General features: G+C 44.9%; 1 protein-coding gene across 5 annotated transcripts in view; it reads right to left on the bottom strand.

Annotated features, from left to right (window-relative positions):
- The window catches only part of LOC110495778 (ATP-binding cassette sub-family C member 4), an 88,272-nt gene that overhangs the window by 66,165 nt on the left and 3,374 nt on the right, over positions 1 to 18,733 (bottom strand). For 2 of the 5 annotated variants that reach the window (XM_021571204.3, XM_090208062.1), the window contains 23 exons: positions 17,608 to 17,728; positions 17,233 to 17,457; positions 16,529 to 16,618; positions 15,484 to 15,647; positions 11,817 to 11,942; positions 9,493 to 9,742; positions 8,618 to 8,725; positions 7,861 to 7,950; positions 7,277 to 7,468; positions 6,898 to 6,992; positions 6,708 to 6,794; positions 4,518 to 4,614; positions 4,066 to 4,275; positions 3,283 to 3,420; positions 3,119 to 3,156; positions 2,895 to 3,001; positions 2,602 to 2,748; positions 2,348 to 2,427; positions 2,084 to 2,234; positions 1,892 to 2,011; positions 1,633 to 1,743; positions 1,380 to 1,480; positions 106 to 453 (listed from right to left, as the gene is read on the bottom strand). In XM_021571204.3, the coding sequence (XP_021426879.3) occupies positions 106 to 453; positions 1,380 to 1,480; positions 1,633 to 1,743; positions 1,892 to 2,011; positions 2,084 to 2,234; positions 2,348 to 2,427; positions 2,602 to 2,748; positions 2,895 to 3,001; positions 3,119 to 3,156; positions 3,283 to 3,420; positions 4,066 to 4,275; positions 4,518 to 4,614; positions 6,708 to 6,794; positions 6,898 to 6,992; positions 7,277 to 7,468; positions 7,861 to 7,950; positions 8,618 to 8,725; positions 9,493 to 9,742; positions 11,817 to 11,942; positions 15,484 to 15,647; positions 16,529 to 16,618; positions 17,233 to 17,457; positions 17,608 to 17,728 (3,196 nt within the window). Of the gene's footprint in view, positions 1 to 105; positions 454 to 1,379; positions 1,481 to 1,632; positions 1,744 to 1,891; positions 2,235 to 2,347; positions 2,428 to 2,601; positions 2,749 to 2,894; positions 3,002 to 3,118; positions 3,157 to 3,282; positions 3,421 to 4,065; positions 4,276 to 4,517; positions 4,615 to 6,707; positions 6,795 to 6,897; positions 6,993 to 7,276; positions 7,469 to 7,860; positions 7,951 to 8,617; positions 8,726 to 9,492; positions 9,743 to 11,816; positions 11,943 to 15,483; positions 15,648 to 16,528; positions 16,619 to 17,232; positions 17,458 to 17,607; positions 17,729 to 18,733 lie in introns of all 5 variants that reach the window. The other 3 variants (XM_090208060.1, XM_090208061.1, XM_090208063.1) reach the window with 2 other exon arrangements.

The following is an 18,733-nucleotide window of genomic DNA, read 5'->3' on the forward strand; positions in this document are numbered from 1 at the left end:
ATTAAACTCTAACAGAGCCATATCTGAACTAGAAGCTTTTCCTTTACTACATTCAGAAGGACTAAGGGACAGAGCAGCCACAGAAGACCCACCAACAGTAGCTACCTGAGGTATGATGGACATCTTCTGGCGCAGGTCATGGAGGCCAATCTCGGAGGTCAGAACTCCATCGATGTAGATCCTGCCCTCTGGCTCTGCCAGGCGGAAGAGCGCCGATACAAGGGAGCTTTTCCCCGCACCCGTCCTGCCCACGATGCCAACCTTCTCTTTGGGCCTGAACATGGCCTTCATGTCCTTCAGGACCACAGGTCCGTCTGAGCTGTAGGAGAAGCTGACCCGGTCAAAGGTGATGAGGCCTTGGCTTGGCCACTCAGGAGGAGGACGCTTCTGGGTTTCCCAGGGTGCTTCACTCTCCAGCTCTGTGTACTCCACCACCCTTTCCACTGACGTCATCTGAGGACAGTGAATAAATCACCATGTCAAACAGCCCTGGCTTTTGTACTAGCATGGCTTCTCTAAGCAGCCCAGTACATCATTGGGGGTGAGCTCACTACCATCCAGGAAGGAAGGCCCAGATTCCAGCCACACAAGCCATAGACTGTTCTGTCTGCTTCTGCACAGTAAGCGGTACCAGTGCATCAAGTCTGACAGCAACAAGCTCCTGAACAGCTTCTATCCACAAGCCATAATACTTCTAATAATTAACAAAATGGCTACATGGACTATTTGTTACCCTTGTATTAATTTAGTCTCTATGCTCACTCACAGGACTCTACACACTCCATTTGCACACACCCACACATACATACAATCGTCATATTAGCTACTGCTACCCTGTTTATCATACATCCTGATGCCTAGTCACCCCACCCCTATCACGCCAGTACACCTGCACATTGTAAATATGGTACTGGAACTGACTGACCCCGAATATAGCTTACTGACTTCTCATGTTCTTATTTCTATATCTCATGTTTTTGTTCTGTTATTTTTAATACTACATTGATTACTGCATTGTTGGGTTTAGAGCTTGCAAGAAAGGCATTCCACTGTACTTGTGCAGTACGTTAAAACGTGAAACTAAAAGCACAATAGAGAGCGGCATTAAGAAGCTTCAGAAAACCCACAGGCTGGATTCTTGAAAGAGCTGTTATGGACGAACATTCCATCCTGGCACGAATACCAGCATGAACAAGATGAAAGGCCAAATAGACCAGGAGGCAGTTTCAGAGTCACCACTAATAGTTCTGAGAACTGGGTTACCTCTATCAACATATTTACAGACTAAGTTCTCTGGTGAGTTTGTAAAGCATGTAGCATCTCTGAGGAAGGGTTTGATTGTAAATACAGGTGTTCCTCTACATATCTGGTTGTCTCACCATGTTCTCCACCTCAGCACTCTGCCGCACCCCCCACTGGAACATCCCCATGAGAGTCACAGCGTAGGACAACGCCAGGCCTACAGATCCAGCCTCCACCTCTAACAAGGCCAGAAGAGAAACAAACAGGACACTAGTTAGACCCAATGCTCAATCAATCATTTCTATTCTAGGTCTGGAAACAAGCTGTAGTTTTCATAGCCTCTTTCAGCTAACTGTATTTGTGTTAGCTCTGTGTGCCGTTGTCTCTTACGGTCTCGGAGCAGAAGGCAGCCGAAGGCGGTGATGGTGACGAAGACAGCGCACATGCCATCCAGGCGGACGGCAAACCAGCGAGAGGTGACCAGGAACAGGAACCAGGATTCTGAGAAACGAGAGACACTGATTCAGTTTTATTCCTATAGAACAGAGCGGAGACTGTTTGAGAATTATATTTAAGAACACGTATACATTCTACCCAATGTACTTGTACAAACAAAATGGAAGTAAGGCAGCATTGAAAGGAGAGCCACCTGAGTGCAGATCCTGATAAGTGTCAAAGGTGTTCTGGAATCTCTCCTCGGCTCTGAAGGCCCGGATCGTCCACAGACCTTGGAGGGACGAGGACAGGTGGGAAAAGACTGGACTCCGAGCTGCAGAGAGACACATGATTACTGTCAGCACACACACACACAAAAAGTTTTTAAAAAGCCACTGGCACTCACTGGTGGATTCCAGGCGCTTCACATCTCGTGACGTCTGCAGGAAGTAGCGTCTCAGGAACAGAAAGACGATGACAAGAGGAACCAATGGGATGAGGATCCAGGGGATGACGGAGGCCGCTACAGCGATCACACCGATGATCTGCAGGAATATCTACTCAGGAAAACAGCCCCAAAGACATAACCAGAGGAGAGGGAACAGGTTAACTGGTGATCGAATAGTAAATACCTTGTGAAGATGCAGGGCCAAAATGTGTCGTGGCTCACCTGAATGAAGTCCACAAAGGTCCAAGGTAAGGCCGCGTCCAGTTGGCCGATGTCCTTAGAGAAGCGGTTGAGGACTCTTCCTGGGACACAAGAGGAGACAACACCAGGAATTTAAAGACTTTTCTTTCTTTGTCTACAGATATATTATGTCTGACCTCAAGTAAACACAAATGCAGCATCTCTCAACACAAAACTGTGGCAACAGAAAATCTCTTTCCCTATATGTTCCAGTTTATGCATGGCTTATGGCTCACCAATTGGGTTGATGTCAAAGAAGCGTACAGGTGTCCGGAGGATAGAGTTGAACATGCGGTTGTGCAGAGACTGAGCAGCTTTCACCAGCACATTGAACATCATCAGACTCCTGGCAAAGCCAAAGATGAGAGTTGCTCCAGTCAAACCTGAAAACACAGATTTCCCATTTTAGGATGTTACATTTTGTAACACAGACAGACACACAAAGGTTATGGAGGAAGAAAGAGCCTGCATGACACTATTCTAGGAGAAGCAAAACAATTTCCAGAGTAGGGTTTCCACGGTGTCTGACCTGCGTAAATGCCGAGGTAGAAATCCAGGCTCAGCTCTTCAGTGACGTTGACACCATTTTGGACGGTCACAGTGCCGTTAACGTTGAGCTTCTCCTGCTCTCCTGCCCTGTCAATCACAGAGGAGACAGAGGTAAAGCACAGAGCCAGTCCCAACACAGCATGTTAAAAGGGTAACATGACAGTTGCATGACTGGAAATGAACAGTGAAATTAAAACATCTTACCAATATGCCAGCCACCAGTCCTGTAGAATGTATGCTGCCTGCACACAAAAACATATGTTAGTAGACCTATATCATTTAATGAAGTCGTCATCAGATTGAGTTTCTTCCACACTACTAGCGCTGTTTTTGATCATGTAGTTGTACTGGGGTTATGATGTCATTACCTGAGCTAGGAACTGGAGTAATACAACTCCTATCAACACCAGGATGTTGGCGCCTGCCTTCAGGTACTTGACATAGAGGCCGACGCCGATGGTCCCCTCCGAGCGGCTCTCCTCGACTATTGTCTGGACAGGCTCTGCCTGCATTACACACAAACATCATAGGATTTAATGGGGCTATTCATTAAAGCCACTATAAAATAAAATGACATCTGTGCAACATAATGTTAAGTGAGTCATTCTGTGCACTCTGTGTAGGAGAAACTCTGTAGAGGTTCAAGCAGGAGGGACGTTGAGAACTTACACAACCCCTGTGTTGGGGAATCTGAGCATGTCAACAAGATACAAATGAACTTTTTTCTTAAGGAAAGTACAACATGTACTTTGCTGTGGCTTGCATAGCTTCTACTAAAATTACAAGGCAACAGTAAACACTTTGTCCCCCACGAATGATGCAGTGAAAATTGAGTTATAGCCTGTGACTAAATAATTTCGGTCTATTATTATAGATACTGCCTTGGGCCAAATCAGTGTAATTGTGTAAATGCCGAATCTCTATGGCAAGACATCATTCACCAAAGTGTTGTCAAAATCATGTCAGTGCTGTCTGAGATATTACGTATGATGGAATTTGCTGTGTCTGGCAAACTTTTACTAAAGGTTTGTACGCCTTCTTGTGGACAAAAAGAGCAAACACAGGTAACTTTTTCTTCACTCACTGCTTTGCTACAAAATATCATCAGTCCTGGCGACTGTATCAAAGGACTGGAAGTGGGCGGGACCCACCGGAAGCTGTTCAGTTCCATCTTTAACAGAACGTATGGAGGAGGTGTGGGAGACAACGGAATTCTGCGAGAGGGTGCGGCTGCGTGGCGAGCGGCTTTCAGTCTCCGCCCCTGGGGCTTGTGGCCCCTCCTCTTCCCTCTTCAGGAGGGAGGTGAAGTCGACCCCAGAGCGCTGGAGTTCGCTGTACGTCCCCCTTGCCACCATGTGACCCTGAAACAGACTCACGAAAGTCACACCCCACCAAACATTTGGAGTTTGTATGTAATGTATAAGTCTTGTCTGTGTGCAATTATAGAGGTGTTCCTACATGTGTTTACAGTATAACCCATGGAAACACATCTCCCCCTGCTTGCAGTGCAGGTCCTGCATTAACTTAAGCACAGGGTAGTGCATGTGTGCTCCTATGCAGTCTTAAAGCATGTGTAGAATGTTAAACCCTGCCAGGAACACACCTCCTTGAGGACGAGGATCTGGTTGGCTGCTTGGAGGTACTGCAACTGGTGGGTGACCAGGATGCGGGGCTTATTCTTCAGAATACCACAAATACACCTGGACATACAAACACATGGAGACAGTCTGAGATGACAGCAGACCTGCCAACCCTGTCCCAACTTTTCAGAGTACCAGACTCATGTGGGCAAATTGGAGATTGGCCCTGTGTGATAGGTGACAATCACTAGGGCCAGCTCACAAGTATTGGCTTTTCAGACACGGATCCTAATCAACACTAAAAAGCAAAAAAAATTTTTTAAAACAAAATGAACACATCGACAGAGACCTCAAACTGATTTATAAGCGTGGAAGTAGGCAACCGCAAAGGGAATCTGAAAGCTGTTCGCTAGTTTTCTAAACTCCCGACTCCATTTAATGCCAAGATGTTAATTTTTGATTATACTTGAATTTTTTTGTGGCGTGGATCATAATTACTGTTAGTCTATGAGGTTGCGTGATCCGCGTAATATTACGTGGAAAATACAACTAATAGGGCCTCCCGGGTGGCGCAGTGGTCTAGGGCACTGTATCGCAGCGCTAGCTGTGCCACCAGAGACTCTATTCGTCGTCCGGGTTAGGGAGGGTTTGGCCGGTAGGGATATCCTTGTCTCATCGCGCACCAGCGACTCCTGTGGCGGGCCGGGCGCAGTGCTCGCTAACCACAGTGTTTCCCAAGACATATTGGTGCAGCTGGCTTCCGGGTTGGAGGCGCGCTGTGTTAAGAAGCAGTGCAGCTTGGTTGGGTTGTGTTTCGGAGGACGCATGGCTGAGCCCGTACGGGACTTGTAGCGATGAGACAAGATAGTAATTACTAACAATTGGATACCATGAAACTGGGGAGAAAAATGGGGTAAAAAAATAAAAATACAACTAATTAAATGTATCACTCGCACAAATGAGACCAGTTATTTTTCGTATTTGCAATTCATTTCTTTCACTAACAAATGCGAGTGAACTGCTGGCACTTCAGAGCCCACAGAATGTCCATCTTATGTTCGCTTAACGTTAGCTTGAAACAACGTGTTTACCTTTCCACAACACAGGGAGTCGAAAAGGGATTTGTCCATGTGTTTACGTACAGCTGACAGTTGGCAAACTCAGCATCACAACAAACAGGAGGGGCTACGTCGAATAATGATGTATTGCAGCTGTGTTGCAGCTCGAGAATCAGGACGTTAGATTTACTCAGTGGATTTATTTTTTATGAAAAATTCAGGCTCTATTCATTTCTGCATAACCGGAATCTCGTGCCTGTGTACACGGACAGAATTGCATTGTTGGTACGCAAAATGCGTGCATTTTGGTGGGCCTGTGACAACATCCACACCAAAAACACAGATTTGCTCTTTCAACGGTTAGAACACGTTTCAATAGCGTTATAGCTTTCTGTAAAAGTGAGCCCTGCACAGTAAACGTGCAGCCCACTGCTCATCACTGCCCTGCTGGTTCCATTATGAACACTTTCAGGGGACCATGTCATGTGACAGGAAGAGGTAGAGTAGGGCACTGTTGCCATTGTGTGCCTGAGAGTGGCAGCAGCACCACTCCTTTTCCTGCCTTCCAGAGGCTAGGGCTGCTTTGCTGGAGACCTCAGGGAGGTAGGAATAGAGCACTCCAGGCTTTCCGCTACTCTGCCAGATAAAAATCAACAAAGGACTGGGGGACAGGAGCAGGAACAGAGTGCTTCATAACGCCCCAGAACAAAAGTGGAAGTACCGTACATATTCCAGTTTATGCTTCAGTAAGTCAGTAGTTAATCCACTGTATTACATACTTCAGTAAGAGAGGAACACTTTGCTCATGATCAATGAGGTCATTTCCTTGCTTAGACAATGTTTAGACTTGGTGAGCTACCCTGTGGCAATCCCCGTGACCCCTTATAAAGGACAAGGAGAGTCCTGCTGCTGCAAAAGTGAATGAGCTCGCACAGACATCAATTCAACATTGGTTCAACGTCACTTCATTGAAATGACGTGGAAACAACCCGTGTGTGCCCAGTCAGTTGTGTTTTCTATTGTTTTGCTGTTTTACAGTCATGTTGAGACGGTGCATTGAGAGCAAAGTCCTATCAGTGTATTATTGTATTGCATCACTCTATTCAGTTGTAAAAAATAAAAAAACGTGTTTAGCTGAAATAGTGGTTCACTCACTGTTCAAACAGGTGTCTCCCGACCTCAGCATCCACAGCACTTAGAGGGTCGTCCAGCAGGTAGATATCAGCATCCTGGTACACAGCCCTGAGACACAACAAGGCTTTCAGATAGAGACTGGAGGATATTCATCTATAGAATGTACCTCAACTCATTTCTACTCTGGTATGAAGTGGAGCTGTGGTCTTACCGGGCCAGGTTCACTCTAGCTTTCTGTCCCCCACTGAGGGTTGCTCCTCTGTCCCCTATCAATGTCAGGTCCCCGTCTGGCAGCAGCTCCATGTCCTGAACACAGAAGGGACAACAGAGACGACAGGGGTTAACAGGACCTACAACCATCAGAATCTCACATTGTGTTCAGTAGGGCAGAGGGGACAGAGCTTGTATGTGTTCATGTATGAGTGTTGGCAGCTCTGATGAAAGGCGTACCACCTAGAGCCCAAGGTGTTGGTGCTCTTTGCAGTCAAAAGTTCAAGAGATCCAACTTTCACAATGGAGCTTCACCAATCCTTGCATTTAGCAGTCTCCCAGCATTAAATATAATGAGAGCTCCATTCAGTGCGTCTTACCCTCTTGAGGGCGCAGGCTCTCAGGACCTTCTCATACTTCTGAGGATGGAGCTCTTTGCCAAACAGGATGTTGCTGCGGATGGTTCCAGGGAACACCCAGGGCTGCTGGGAGGCGTAGGTCAGCTGACCTTTGACCTTCAACACCCCCTTGTCGTGAGGCAGCTCCCCCAGGATGGAGCTGAGCAGAGAGGACTGTGGGAAATGTGAAGGGGGAACAGGTGAGTTTGATAAGAAGAACATACACTGAGTGTACAAAACATTAGGAACACCTTCCCAATATTGAGTTGGATTTAACAAGTGACATCAATAAGGCATCATAGCATTGACCTGAATTCACCTGGCCAGTCTGTCATGGAAAGAGCAGGAATTCATAATGCTTTGTACACTCAAGTGTACACAAAGGCAGGCACTATGTCACAGTAAGAGGAGAAAACCTCAATGTTTACACATCCTGCAAAACCGGTATCTGATTCACACTGTAGCTAAATAAATATTCCAGTTGGATTACTTCCCCGCTACGTTTGCGGTCCTCATACAGTGATGCAATAAGCTGCCACACCAAGCTAAGAAACATGACCTCTGACCTTTCCAGCCCCCACAGGACCAATGACGGCGACGAGCTGCTCTGACTTTACTGTGAGTGACAGGTTCTGGAGAGACGGGGCGTCCTGACTCTGTACAGAGCGAGAGAGGGGTCATTTCAGGTTATACTTTATTATAAAAGAGTGAGCACCAAAATGCATAAATATACAAATGCTAACCTGCCTTGTTATTGTAATGGAGAGAGGTTAGCATGTCTTGGGGGGGTATGAGCTACCTTTCTCACAAATCATTCAGGACTATCCATAATCATGGTAGCATCCACATTAATGTAGAAGTGTTTAGAAACATATTCTATTCACAATAAGTTACATTATTTACCATTCATTTCTATTGGGCACAAAATAATCTTAAACAACCAAAACAAACAGCAAATGCATCCAAAATGTTTGTAGACTCACAAGTTTAATACACAAGTGAATTTGTTTATAAACACTTTTGGTCCCCTAAAATGGGAGGACTATGAACAAAAAGTGCTGTAATTTCTAAGCGGTTCACCCGATATGGATGAAAATACCCTCAAATGTAAAGCTGACAGTCTGCACTTTAACGTCCGTCATTGTATCATTTCAAATCCAAAGTGCTGGATTAGAGAGCAAAAACAATACAATTGTCTGTCTCAATACTTTGAGCTCACTGTACACACACGCAGCATCAAGCTGTAATAAAGGTGTTTGTGATAGCAGTAAACAGTACTGTAAGTGTATCTAGGAGTCTGGGTGGCAGTAGTTGAACATTCACCTTGTCCCAGTAGCAAATCAGGTCCTGGATTTCCACAGAGGGCTCTTGCTTCTCCTCCTGGAGAAATCCATGGTTGCTTTTCACAATCTCATCCAACAGGAGAAAAGTCTGAGTGGAAACAATAGTTCTTCAAGAGTTCAACAGTGATATACAGCCATGTCTCCGTATGTTAACAAAACTGCCACATCGAGATGGACCCGAGATTTTGTTTACAATCGTGTTGGATCGAGATGACACATTCAACAACTTGAGGATCTTGACTGCAATGATGCCTGTTACGTCCCTGGCTTTGAACAATCAGATGACATACAGTAAATTAAAAGCCTGGCTGTGGCTCAGATAAGTCCCATGATGATTTTACAGTCACTGATCATAAAGCATGATAATGTGACATGATTGCATAATGAGTCTTAGGGGATCAGCCAGAGCTGGGCCTTGTGTTTCACATTGGCATCCAGGCAACTGTCAGGACAGCTCATCTAAAATTAACTAAAAAGGAACCCAGCGCAGAGACGACACCTGCACTGTCGGAAGCCAACACGTGCAGAAGACGAGCCTTGCACAACTTCAGGAGAGCTCTGGTATTGCATGGTTCACACATCAAGAGATTATGCATTATCTCTGTTGACAGATATGTATTAAGTAAATGCACAATAACCAGAGCAACTGAGCAAGAATGGGATTCATATCCGCAGCAGCGCTTAGATCTGCATTTCACACAGATTATTTTTAAGGGACGATGTGTCATAGCATCTCTACCTTGGATTAACTATACAGATACCGTGTGCTTCCCAGGAAAACATTACCATATGATAGCACAAATAAACACTAAAAGAGAATGCAACCATTTAAGAAGTTCACATGTATTGTAATACCTTGATCCTACGGACGCTGATGCGCGTCTCAGACAGTTTCTCTACGGCCGAGGGGAAGAAGAGGGTGACGGTGAGGCGGACGGCACTGTACAAAGACACGGTCACAAACACCCGGCTGGCTGAGATGGTGTTCCCCAAGAGGACGTAGACGGTGAAGGTGATGAAGACTATGATCTTACTGGCCGCAAAGAAGGAGGCCATGTTGAGGCCTCGCAGGTAGGAGCTCGACATGATCTTGGAGATCTCTTTCCTGGGGAGGGAGGGGGGGGGGATGAGAGAGGCATTCCGTAACAACAAAAACAAACCCAGAAAGCCGATGTGCACCACAGAGTACTATCGTATTCCCATAGCGGACGCTTGCTAATTGTTAACAAGTGCAATTCAACATAAACAAATTGCAAGGACAGACACCCCTGCTCATAAAGCTGTACAACTATCTTAAATGGTTTGTTGCACGCACAAAACAAATATTAGACTGCAGGGTTCTTGATCCAGGAGGACATTTATCGTCTGCTGTAACCAAGAAGCTTGATCTTGCAGGCTAGCCACTTAGCTAGCAAGTTAGCAAACCAAATACATAGCTGGATCCCTGAGTTGGAGCGAATTAAAAGTTAAACGTATAGCTAGCTATAAGATATTTAGCTGGCAAACAGTTGTGAATTTCAAGTGTAACTTGAACTTCACCGTTAACTCTGTGTGCTCTTTGTAAACAAACAGCAGGGAGCAGGTCTCGAACTCTCGACCTTCGAGCCCGAGGTCCGGCGTGCTCTCGACTGTGCCGCAAAAGCATGCTAATGTGGCAGGGTCGATTTCCGCGCTTATAAACCCAGGGTCGTAACAATACCATGATTGGCTCAATCAGCTGCTTTGGGGAAGTGCTTCATAATGAAAAAAAACAAAACAGGCGAAATGAAGAACACAATCTGCTTTATCTATTAACCTAGTGCACAAGACGACTGCAGGATGACTGCACTCAGTGTCCAGTTTAATTAGGTACACCACCCCGTTCACAAAAATGGTTAGCTTCTACAGACAGTAATTCACGTGGCCATGGCTTGCTATATAAAGCAGGCAGACTGGCATCCAGTTGCTGTTCGATTGAACGTTAGAATGGGCAAAGCAAGTGACCCAAGAGACTGAGCGTGGTATGAACGTCGGTGCCAGGCGGGCCGATTCCAGCATCTCAGAAACCGCAGTGACTAGGGTTACCAAGAATGGTGCGACTGTCAAAAAAACATCCAGTCCGCGGTAGTCCTGTGAGCGAAAACAGCTAGTTGATGAGGCTGAATGAGAATGGTAAGAATCTTGCACGCTAACAGGGGGCCACAAACAGGCAAATAACGGTGCAGTACAACAGCGGTGTGCAGAACGGCATCTCGGAACGCAGAACTTGTCGGTCCTTGACACAGATGGGTTATTGCAGCAGACGACCACACTGGGGTTCCACTCCTATCAGCTTAAAAAAAAGAAGTGGCTCCAATGGGCACACTATCACCAACACTAGATCATTGAGGAGTGGAAAAACATTGCCTGGTCCAATGGTAGAGAAAGGATTTGGTGTAAACAGCATGCGTCCATTGCCCCATCCTTCCTGGTGTCAACGGTACAGGCTGGTGGCAATGTTGAAATGGTGTGGGGAATGTGTTCCTGGCACACGTTAAGTCTTTTGATACTAATTGGGCAAAGTTTCCAATCTCTGAAGAAATCAGACTGTTCTGGAAAAGGGGTCTGACCCAGTAGTAGATCGGCCACTGAGTGAAATAAATAAATACAAGTATTGAAAAATCATACCGTGGGTATTTCCCTTTTTATTAGGCTTGGGTGGTAATTACTAGGATTTTAGTTGATTTTACTGACATCTGTATGTTTGTATAACTTATACATTTGTGTCAGTGTTACTTTGGCACAAAGTACTAGATAAGATTATCTAAAATGTCTGGACAAACCCTCAGAAGAGACAATGTAGTTAGTGTGTTTGACAGTTTCCTTAATAAACATTGTTACATCATCATAAGAAGCTATTGTTGGTGTCGATTCGTCAAGACAGAAAAATTACAAGAAGAGAAAGGTCTTTGGTTAAAACACACCGTGGGACTTTCACTCGCGTCAGCAATCCTAACAGAACAACCAGCTGAAATGAATCATGGGTGATAACAGAATTCTTGAAATAACACATTTCACAATCTGTAATGGGCTTTGGACAATAGCACTTGTTAAGCCTTATTACAGTAACAATATCTACAAATCTAACACTATCTCAATATTGAGTTTGTTCTGTGCAGTGGGATCCGTGCAAAAGCTTCAATGTTATACTTTTTTTTTACCTTCTGACTTCATTGACCAGTGCTGAGAAGGGCTTCTCCCAGGCATACATTTTGATGATCCTGATTCCAGACACCACTTCATTCATTGTGCGTATCCTATTGTCTGTCAAGGCTGCTGTTTTACTCCTGCAAGGAAAGGACGGTCATATATTAGGTCTGGGTTCCTCAACCCTCACCCCCCCCAGCAATTTTATTTTTGGAAATCTGTTCCAAAGTATTCCCAAGCATAATAGAAAGATACTTACATTTGTATACAATCATATGTAAGGTTTGAAATTACTATGATTATGAATCCTGGCTTAGGAAGGCCACCAAAGATTCTGAGATTTCATTACCCAACTACAACATTTTCCATCAAGATAGAACTGCCAAAGGGGGAGGAGTTGCAATCTACTGCAGAGATAGCTTGCAAAGTTCTGTCATACTTTCCAGGTCTATGTCCAAACAGTTTGAGCTTCTAACTTTAAAAATGAATCTCTCCAGAGATAAATCTCACTGTTGGCGCCTGTTATAGACCCCCCTCAGCTCCCAGCTGTGCCCTGGACACCATGTGTGAATTGATTGCACCCCATCTATCTTCAGAGTTCATTCTGTTAGATGACCTAAACTGGGATATGCTTAACACCCCAGCAGTCCTACAATCTAAACTAGATACCCTCAATCTCACACAAATTATCAAGGAAACCACCAGGTACAACCCTAAATCCGTAAACATGGGCACCCTCATAGATATCATCCTGACCAACTGGCCCTACAAAGGGATCTCAGCGATCACTGCCTCATTGCCTGCATCCGCTATGGGTCCACGCTCAAACGACCACCCCTCATCACTGTCAAACGCTCCCTAAAACACTTCTGCGAGCAGGCCTTTCTAATCGACCTGGCCCGGGTATCCTGGAAGGATATTGGCCTCATTCTGTCAGTCGAGGATGCCTGGTCATTCTTTAAAAGTAATTTCCTCACCATCTTAAATAAGCATGCCCCTTTCGAAAAATGTAGAACTAAGAACAGATATAGCCCTTGGTTCCCTCCAGACCTGACTAACCTTGACTAGCACAAAAACATCCTGTGGTGGACTGCAATAGCGTCGAATAGTCCCCGCGATATGCAACTTTTCAGGGATATCAGGAACCTATACACACAGTCAGTTAGGAAAGCAAAGGCTAGCTTTTTCAAACAGAAATGTGCATCCTGTAGTTCTAACTCCAAAAAGTTTTGGGACACTAAAGTCCATGGAGAACAAGAGCACCTCCTCCCAGCTGCCCACTGCACTGAGGCTAGGTAACACGGTCACCACTGATAAATGCATGATAATCGAACATTTCAATAAGCATTTCTCTACGGCTGGCCATGCTTTCCTCCTGGCTACCCCAACCCCGGCCAACAGCTCCGCACCCCCCGCAGCTACTTGCCCGAGCCTCCCCAGCTTCTCCTTCACCCAAATCCAGATAGCAGATGTTCTGAAAGAGCTGCAAAACCTGGCCCCCTACAAATCAGCTGGGCTAGACAATCTGGACCCTCTCTTTCTAAAATGATCCACTGCCATTGTTGCAACCCCTATTACCAGTCTGTTCAACCGCTCTTTCGTATCGTCCGAGATCCCTAAAGATAGGAAAGCTGCCGCGGCCATCCCCATCTTCAAGGGGGAGACACTCCAGACCCAAACTGTTATAGACCTATATCCATCCTGCCCTGCCTTTCTAAAGTCTTCGAAGACCAAGTTAATAAACAAATCACTGACCATTTCGAATCCCACCGTACCTTCTCCGCTGTGCAATCTGGTTTCCGAGCTGGTCATGGGTGCACCTCAGCCACGCTCAAGGTACTAAACGATATCATAACCGCCATCGATAAAAGACAGTACTGCGCAGCCGTCTTCAACCTGGCCAAGGCTTTCGACTGTCAATCAGCTTATTCTTATCGGCAGACTCAATAGCCTTGGTTTCTCAAATGACTGCCTCGCCTGGTTCACCAACTACTTCGCAGACAGAGTTCAGTGTGTCAAATCGGAGGGCCTGTTGTCCAGACCTCTGGCAGTCTATGGGGGTACCACATGGTTGAATTCTCAGACCAACTCTTTTCTCTGTATGTATCAACGATGTCGCTCTTGCTGCGGGGGATTCCCTGATCCACCTCTACGCAGACGACACCATTCTGTATACATCTGGTCCTTCTTTGGACACGGTGTTAACAAACCTCCAAACGAGCTTCAATGCCATACAACACTCCTTCCGTGGCCTCCAACTGCTCTTAAACGCTAGTAAAACCAAATGCATGCTTTTCAATCTGTTTTGTCACCAAAGCCCCTTTTACCACCCACCACTGTGACTTGTATGCTCTAGTCGGCTGGCCCTCGCTACATATTCGTTGCCAGACCATCTGGCTCCAGGTCATCTATAAGTGCCAGCAGCATACCACCCTGCATACCACTGCTGGCTTGCTTCTGAAGCTAAGCAGGTTTGGTCCTGGTCAGTCCCTGGATGGGAGACCAGATGCAGCTGGAAGTGGTGTTGGAGTGCCAGTAGGAGGCACTCTTTCCTCTGGTCTAAATAAAATATCCCACTGCCCTGTGTAGGGTGCTGTCTTTCAGATGGGCCGTTAAACGGGTGTCCTGACTCTGAGGTCATTAAATATCTTGTGGCACTTATCGTAGGGGTGTTAACCCTGGTGTCCTGACTGAATTACCAATCTGGCTCTCAAACCATCACGGTTACCTAATAATCCCGTTTTCAATTGGCTCATTCATCCCCCTCCTCTCCCCTGTAACTATTCCCCAGGTTGTTGCTGTAAATGAGAACGTGTTCTCAGTCAACTTACCTGGTAAAATAACAGATAAATGGAGAAAAAAAAAGTCTATGCTGGTAAAGCTTTGCCTTATCTCAGCTCACTGGTCACGATAACAATACCCACGCGCTCCAGCAGGTATAGCTCACTGGTCATCGCCAAAGCCAACACCTCCTTTGGCCACCTTTCCTTCCAGTTCTCTGCTGCCAGTGACTGGAATTAATTGCAAAAATCGCTGAAGCTAGAGACTTACATTTCCCTCACTAACTTTAAACATCAGCTATCTGAGCAGCTAACCGATCACTGCACATAGGGCTATTTACAGATGGACTACCTCATTCCCCATATTGTTTTTATTTACTTTGCTGCTCTTTTGCACACTAGTATCACTACTTACACACCATCATCTGCTCATCTATCACTCGTGTTAATCTGCTAAATTGTAATTACTTTGCTACTATGGCTTATTTATTGCCTCACCTCATTTCATTTGCACACACTGTATATAGACATATTTTTCTATTGTGTTATTGACTGTACGCTTGTTTATTCCATGTGTAAGTCTGTGTTGTTGTTTCTGTTGCACTGCTTTGCTTTATCTTGGCCAGGTCGCAGTTGTAAATGAGAAATTGTTCTCAACTAGCTTACCTGGTTAAATAAAGGTTAAATTTTAAAAAAATTCAACACTAGGGTTAGGATTATGTTATCATATGGTCTATGCTAGGGATAATCATTACACATCATAAAAGCAGGCCAAAGATCAATTTGTAAAGCAATTGCTATGTTCATTCGGGTTCATATTGGGCAAGAAAAGGCACTCACTGACCTCCCTGCGTGTTTTGAAAAATCTTAAGCTCAGACTCCTATCTACATTGTGTGTTACCTGAACTTGGAGAAGAGCCTTCCAAACATGGTCTGCGTTGGCATAAGGATGACGAGGACGGCCATGCCTGCGAGGCATGATGGGCCAATCTCCACCCACAGCAGCCCCAGGACGGCCGCCGCCTGGAGAGGCCCTACCCACAGGAAGTGCAGGAAAATAGTCACCTGTAACCAAGAGGGATCATGTGTTGGAACTCATAGGGTGAGTGTTTCTAAAAAATAACAGGATTTTGGGAGGTTATGGTACATCAGTTGTCTCAAATTCCCTCCAGCAGGCCACCACAAGTGACTTATGGGCCTGATGTGGCCCACAAGCCATGAGTTGTAGACCCGTGTTCTAGACCCCTGTGTTACATCTATAACATGGCTGCTTCATCTACACTGTAGTTTGATGCTACAGTCACTGAATTCAACTGTGCACGTTCCATTCAGCCATGTTCTAAACAGTAATATGTAGCAGCACCTTTCCTTGACTTTGAATCATTGACCACAATATGCAATAAAACAGCAGGGTGGAGTAGGGCAGTGTTTCCCAACCGTGGTCCTTGAGTACCCCTAACAGTACACAGTTTCATTGTAGCCCTGGACAAACACACCTCATTCAACTCATTGAGGGCTTCATGATTAGTTGACAAGTTTAATCAGGTGCACTTGTACAGGGTTACAATAAAAAAGGTGTACTGTTGGGGGTACTGGAGGACCAGGATTGGGAAACACTGGAGTAACAAGTCAAAATGTTCATTTGTCTGCCAGGTGCCCGGAGAAGCCTGTGACTCGGACCTTTATCAAAATGCACAGTACTGTACTTTAAAAACTCAAGTGTTACTTTGACTGGCACCATGCAGGTTAACAACTCAGTCAGCCTTGTGCAACTTCCAGGGTTGAAGTAACACAGCTGATATTGGATTGGGTCTGTCTGTCTGCACAGTGGATCAAAAGGTCTTAAAAGTATAGGTTTATTTTCAACAGCTTTTTCTACTGTTGCTAAAACACTAAGTCAGCAATATGCAAATTGACAACAAAAAAATGCATTACAGGGTTCATACCTCATCAAACTTGTTGACATCGTTGGATAGCAGGTTCACTATTTGGCCTGTGGTTGTTTTTCCCATCGCTACACTGCTGAGACACAGGGCCTATGGGGTGACATATACATTACCACGTTAATTATTGCAAACTCAATAAATAACCAGGTAATTTGTCACAATATGAAGACGAAAATACCTAAATGTCAGTTTGGAAAGGCAGTCATACCTTAGAGCAGGGTTTCCCAGCCCTCTCCTCAGGGACCACTAGTTGTTTCACATTTTTTTATGTAGCCCTAAACTGGCACACCGGATTGAATTACTCTATAAATCATCAACCCCTTGACTAATTGAATCAGGTGTGCAAGCTTAGGTTTAAAAAAGTGAAACGTATGGGTTGGGAAATACTGCCCTAGAGCAGGGGTGTCAAACTCAAACCAAGGAGGGCCAAGTGTCTGCAGGTTTTTCCTTTCAATTAAGACCTAGACAACCAGGTGAGGGGAGTTCCTTACTATTCAGTGACCATAATTCATCAATGAAGTACAAGGGTGGAGCGAAAACCCGCAGATACTTGGCCCTCTGGAATGAGTTTGACATGTGCCCTAGAGGGAGGGTGGCTCATCCTTTAGTCTGCCAAGTTCAAGTTCAGGACATCAGATGCAACCTTGAAAAAAACAGTTAAAAAAATAAAAAAAGGTCTGTAGGCATGTGTCTCTTATACTGACCTTCTTATAGATCATGTGACACATGGCTACTCGCATTTTCATGCCGGTCCTCTGGACGTGGAAGAAGTAAAGGTGATGCGTGACAGCCAAGATCATGGTGGACAGACAGACACCAGCAGCGTAGCCAAAGGCCTCATACAGTGCATCCATATTATCAGGATCGTACTTCTCAAAGTATTGGATCAGCTTTCCCAAGAACACTGGCTGGATCACCTTAATCACCTCCTATTGGGGGAACAAGAGAAGAGGTAGAGAATACAAAGGATATGAGGTGAATCCACAGCTTGATATATAAAACATATGGCTAAGATATCATTAATTCCCTAGCAGGGTACCAGTAAGTCTTGCACAGGTCGTGTTTTTTCTTCTACATACCTCAATAAGAGTAAAGATCCCCAACACTGCGTAGGGTTTCCAGTAGCACTTGATCAGGACTTTGGTGAGTTTGGGAGGCCTGAGATCTTTAGCAGCCTTCTGCACCTCATGGTCCCAAAGACTGTGGAGAGATGGCTTTCATTTTACTTTGGGAAAATCTCAATTGCAATGACTTGATTTCTCACGTCCTCGCCAATGAGTTTTGAGGAGGCGAGGACTGACGACGCAAGGTATCCCTATAGGTACCTGGATGTTCAAGTCTGCATTGCATCATGTGGTGATACAATTACCCTTAAAGGGGCAATCTAGGATTGGTACAGCCATTTCTTTACATTTAAATGAATGATTATATAGCCATTGATTTGTGAGCTTAGTTCAACTGTCTTAATCCATCACAACACAAAATAAGCTTGTTTTACTCCACTGTGTCTAAACAATGTCATTGTAAGCAAACACTATACATCTTCAAAACATGGTTAAAACTATAATTCCGACCTCATGGATGGTCAGTGCTTGCATCCATTGCTCTGTCTGAATCTTAGAGTATGAATGTGTAACTCAAAGAAACTCACTGAAGGTTCATAATATAAAACAATATCAGATCAGAGTTGAATGTCCTAATTACACACCAATGTGTCGCCAGATGGAACACCTTTAAATAGTTCTGAAGTAACTACATTGATTTGTCATTTTAAAATATATCGAGGTAGTTTTCCCTGCAAAAACAATATTTTAAAATAGTTTATATTACTCAAACCACCTGCGGGCCGAAATGGACCCCCTGCAATGTTTGACACCCCTGTTTAGTTAAAGACAACGGATTGATCAGCATGACCACATTTAACAAACGTAGGATATGTTATTTACATTTGTGTACCTCCCTTTAGTATGATACGCTACGTTGCGAATAGAATAATGGTCCGGTTACTTAAGACAGAAACAAAAGTAGGTCAGGGAGCATGGGTCTGTCCAGCAACTCAAAGGTTGCATGTTTTAGTCACGTCGGGGACAACTGTAGCATTTTAGCCAACCCTTCCCCTAACCTCAACTTAAATTCTCCATACCTGCTAAGCAAATACTCCTAACCTGCTGCTTTAGCCACTAACGTTAGCCACAAATACTAACA

The sequence above is a fragment of the Oncorhynchus mykiss genome, chromosome 18 (assembly GCF_057628025.1).
Source record: "Oncorhynchus mykiss isolate SJ-2025 chromosome 18, ASM5762802v1, whole genome shotgun sequence".
Taxonomy (NCBI): Eukaryota; Metazoa; Chordata; class Actinopteri; order Salmoniformes; family Salmonidae; genus Oncorhynchus; species Oncorhynchus mykiss.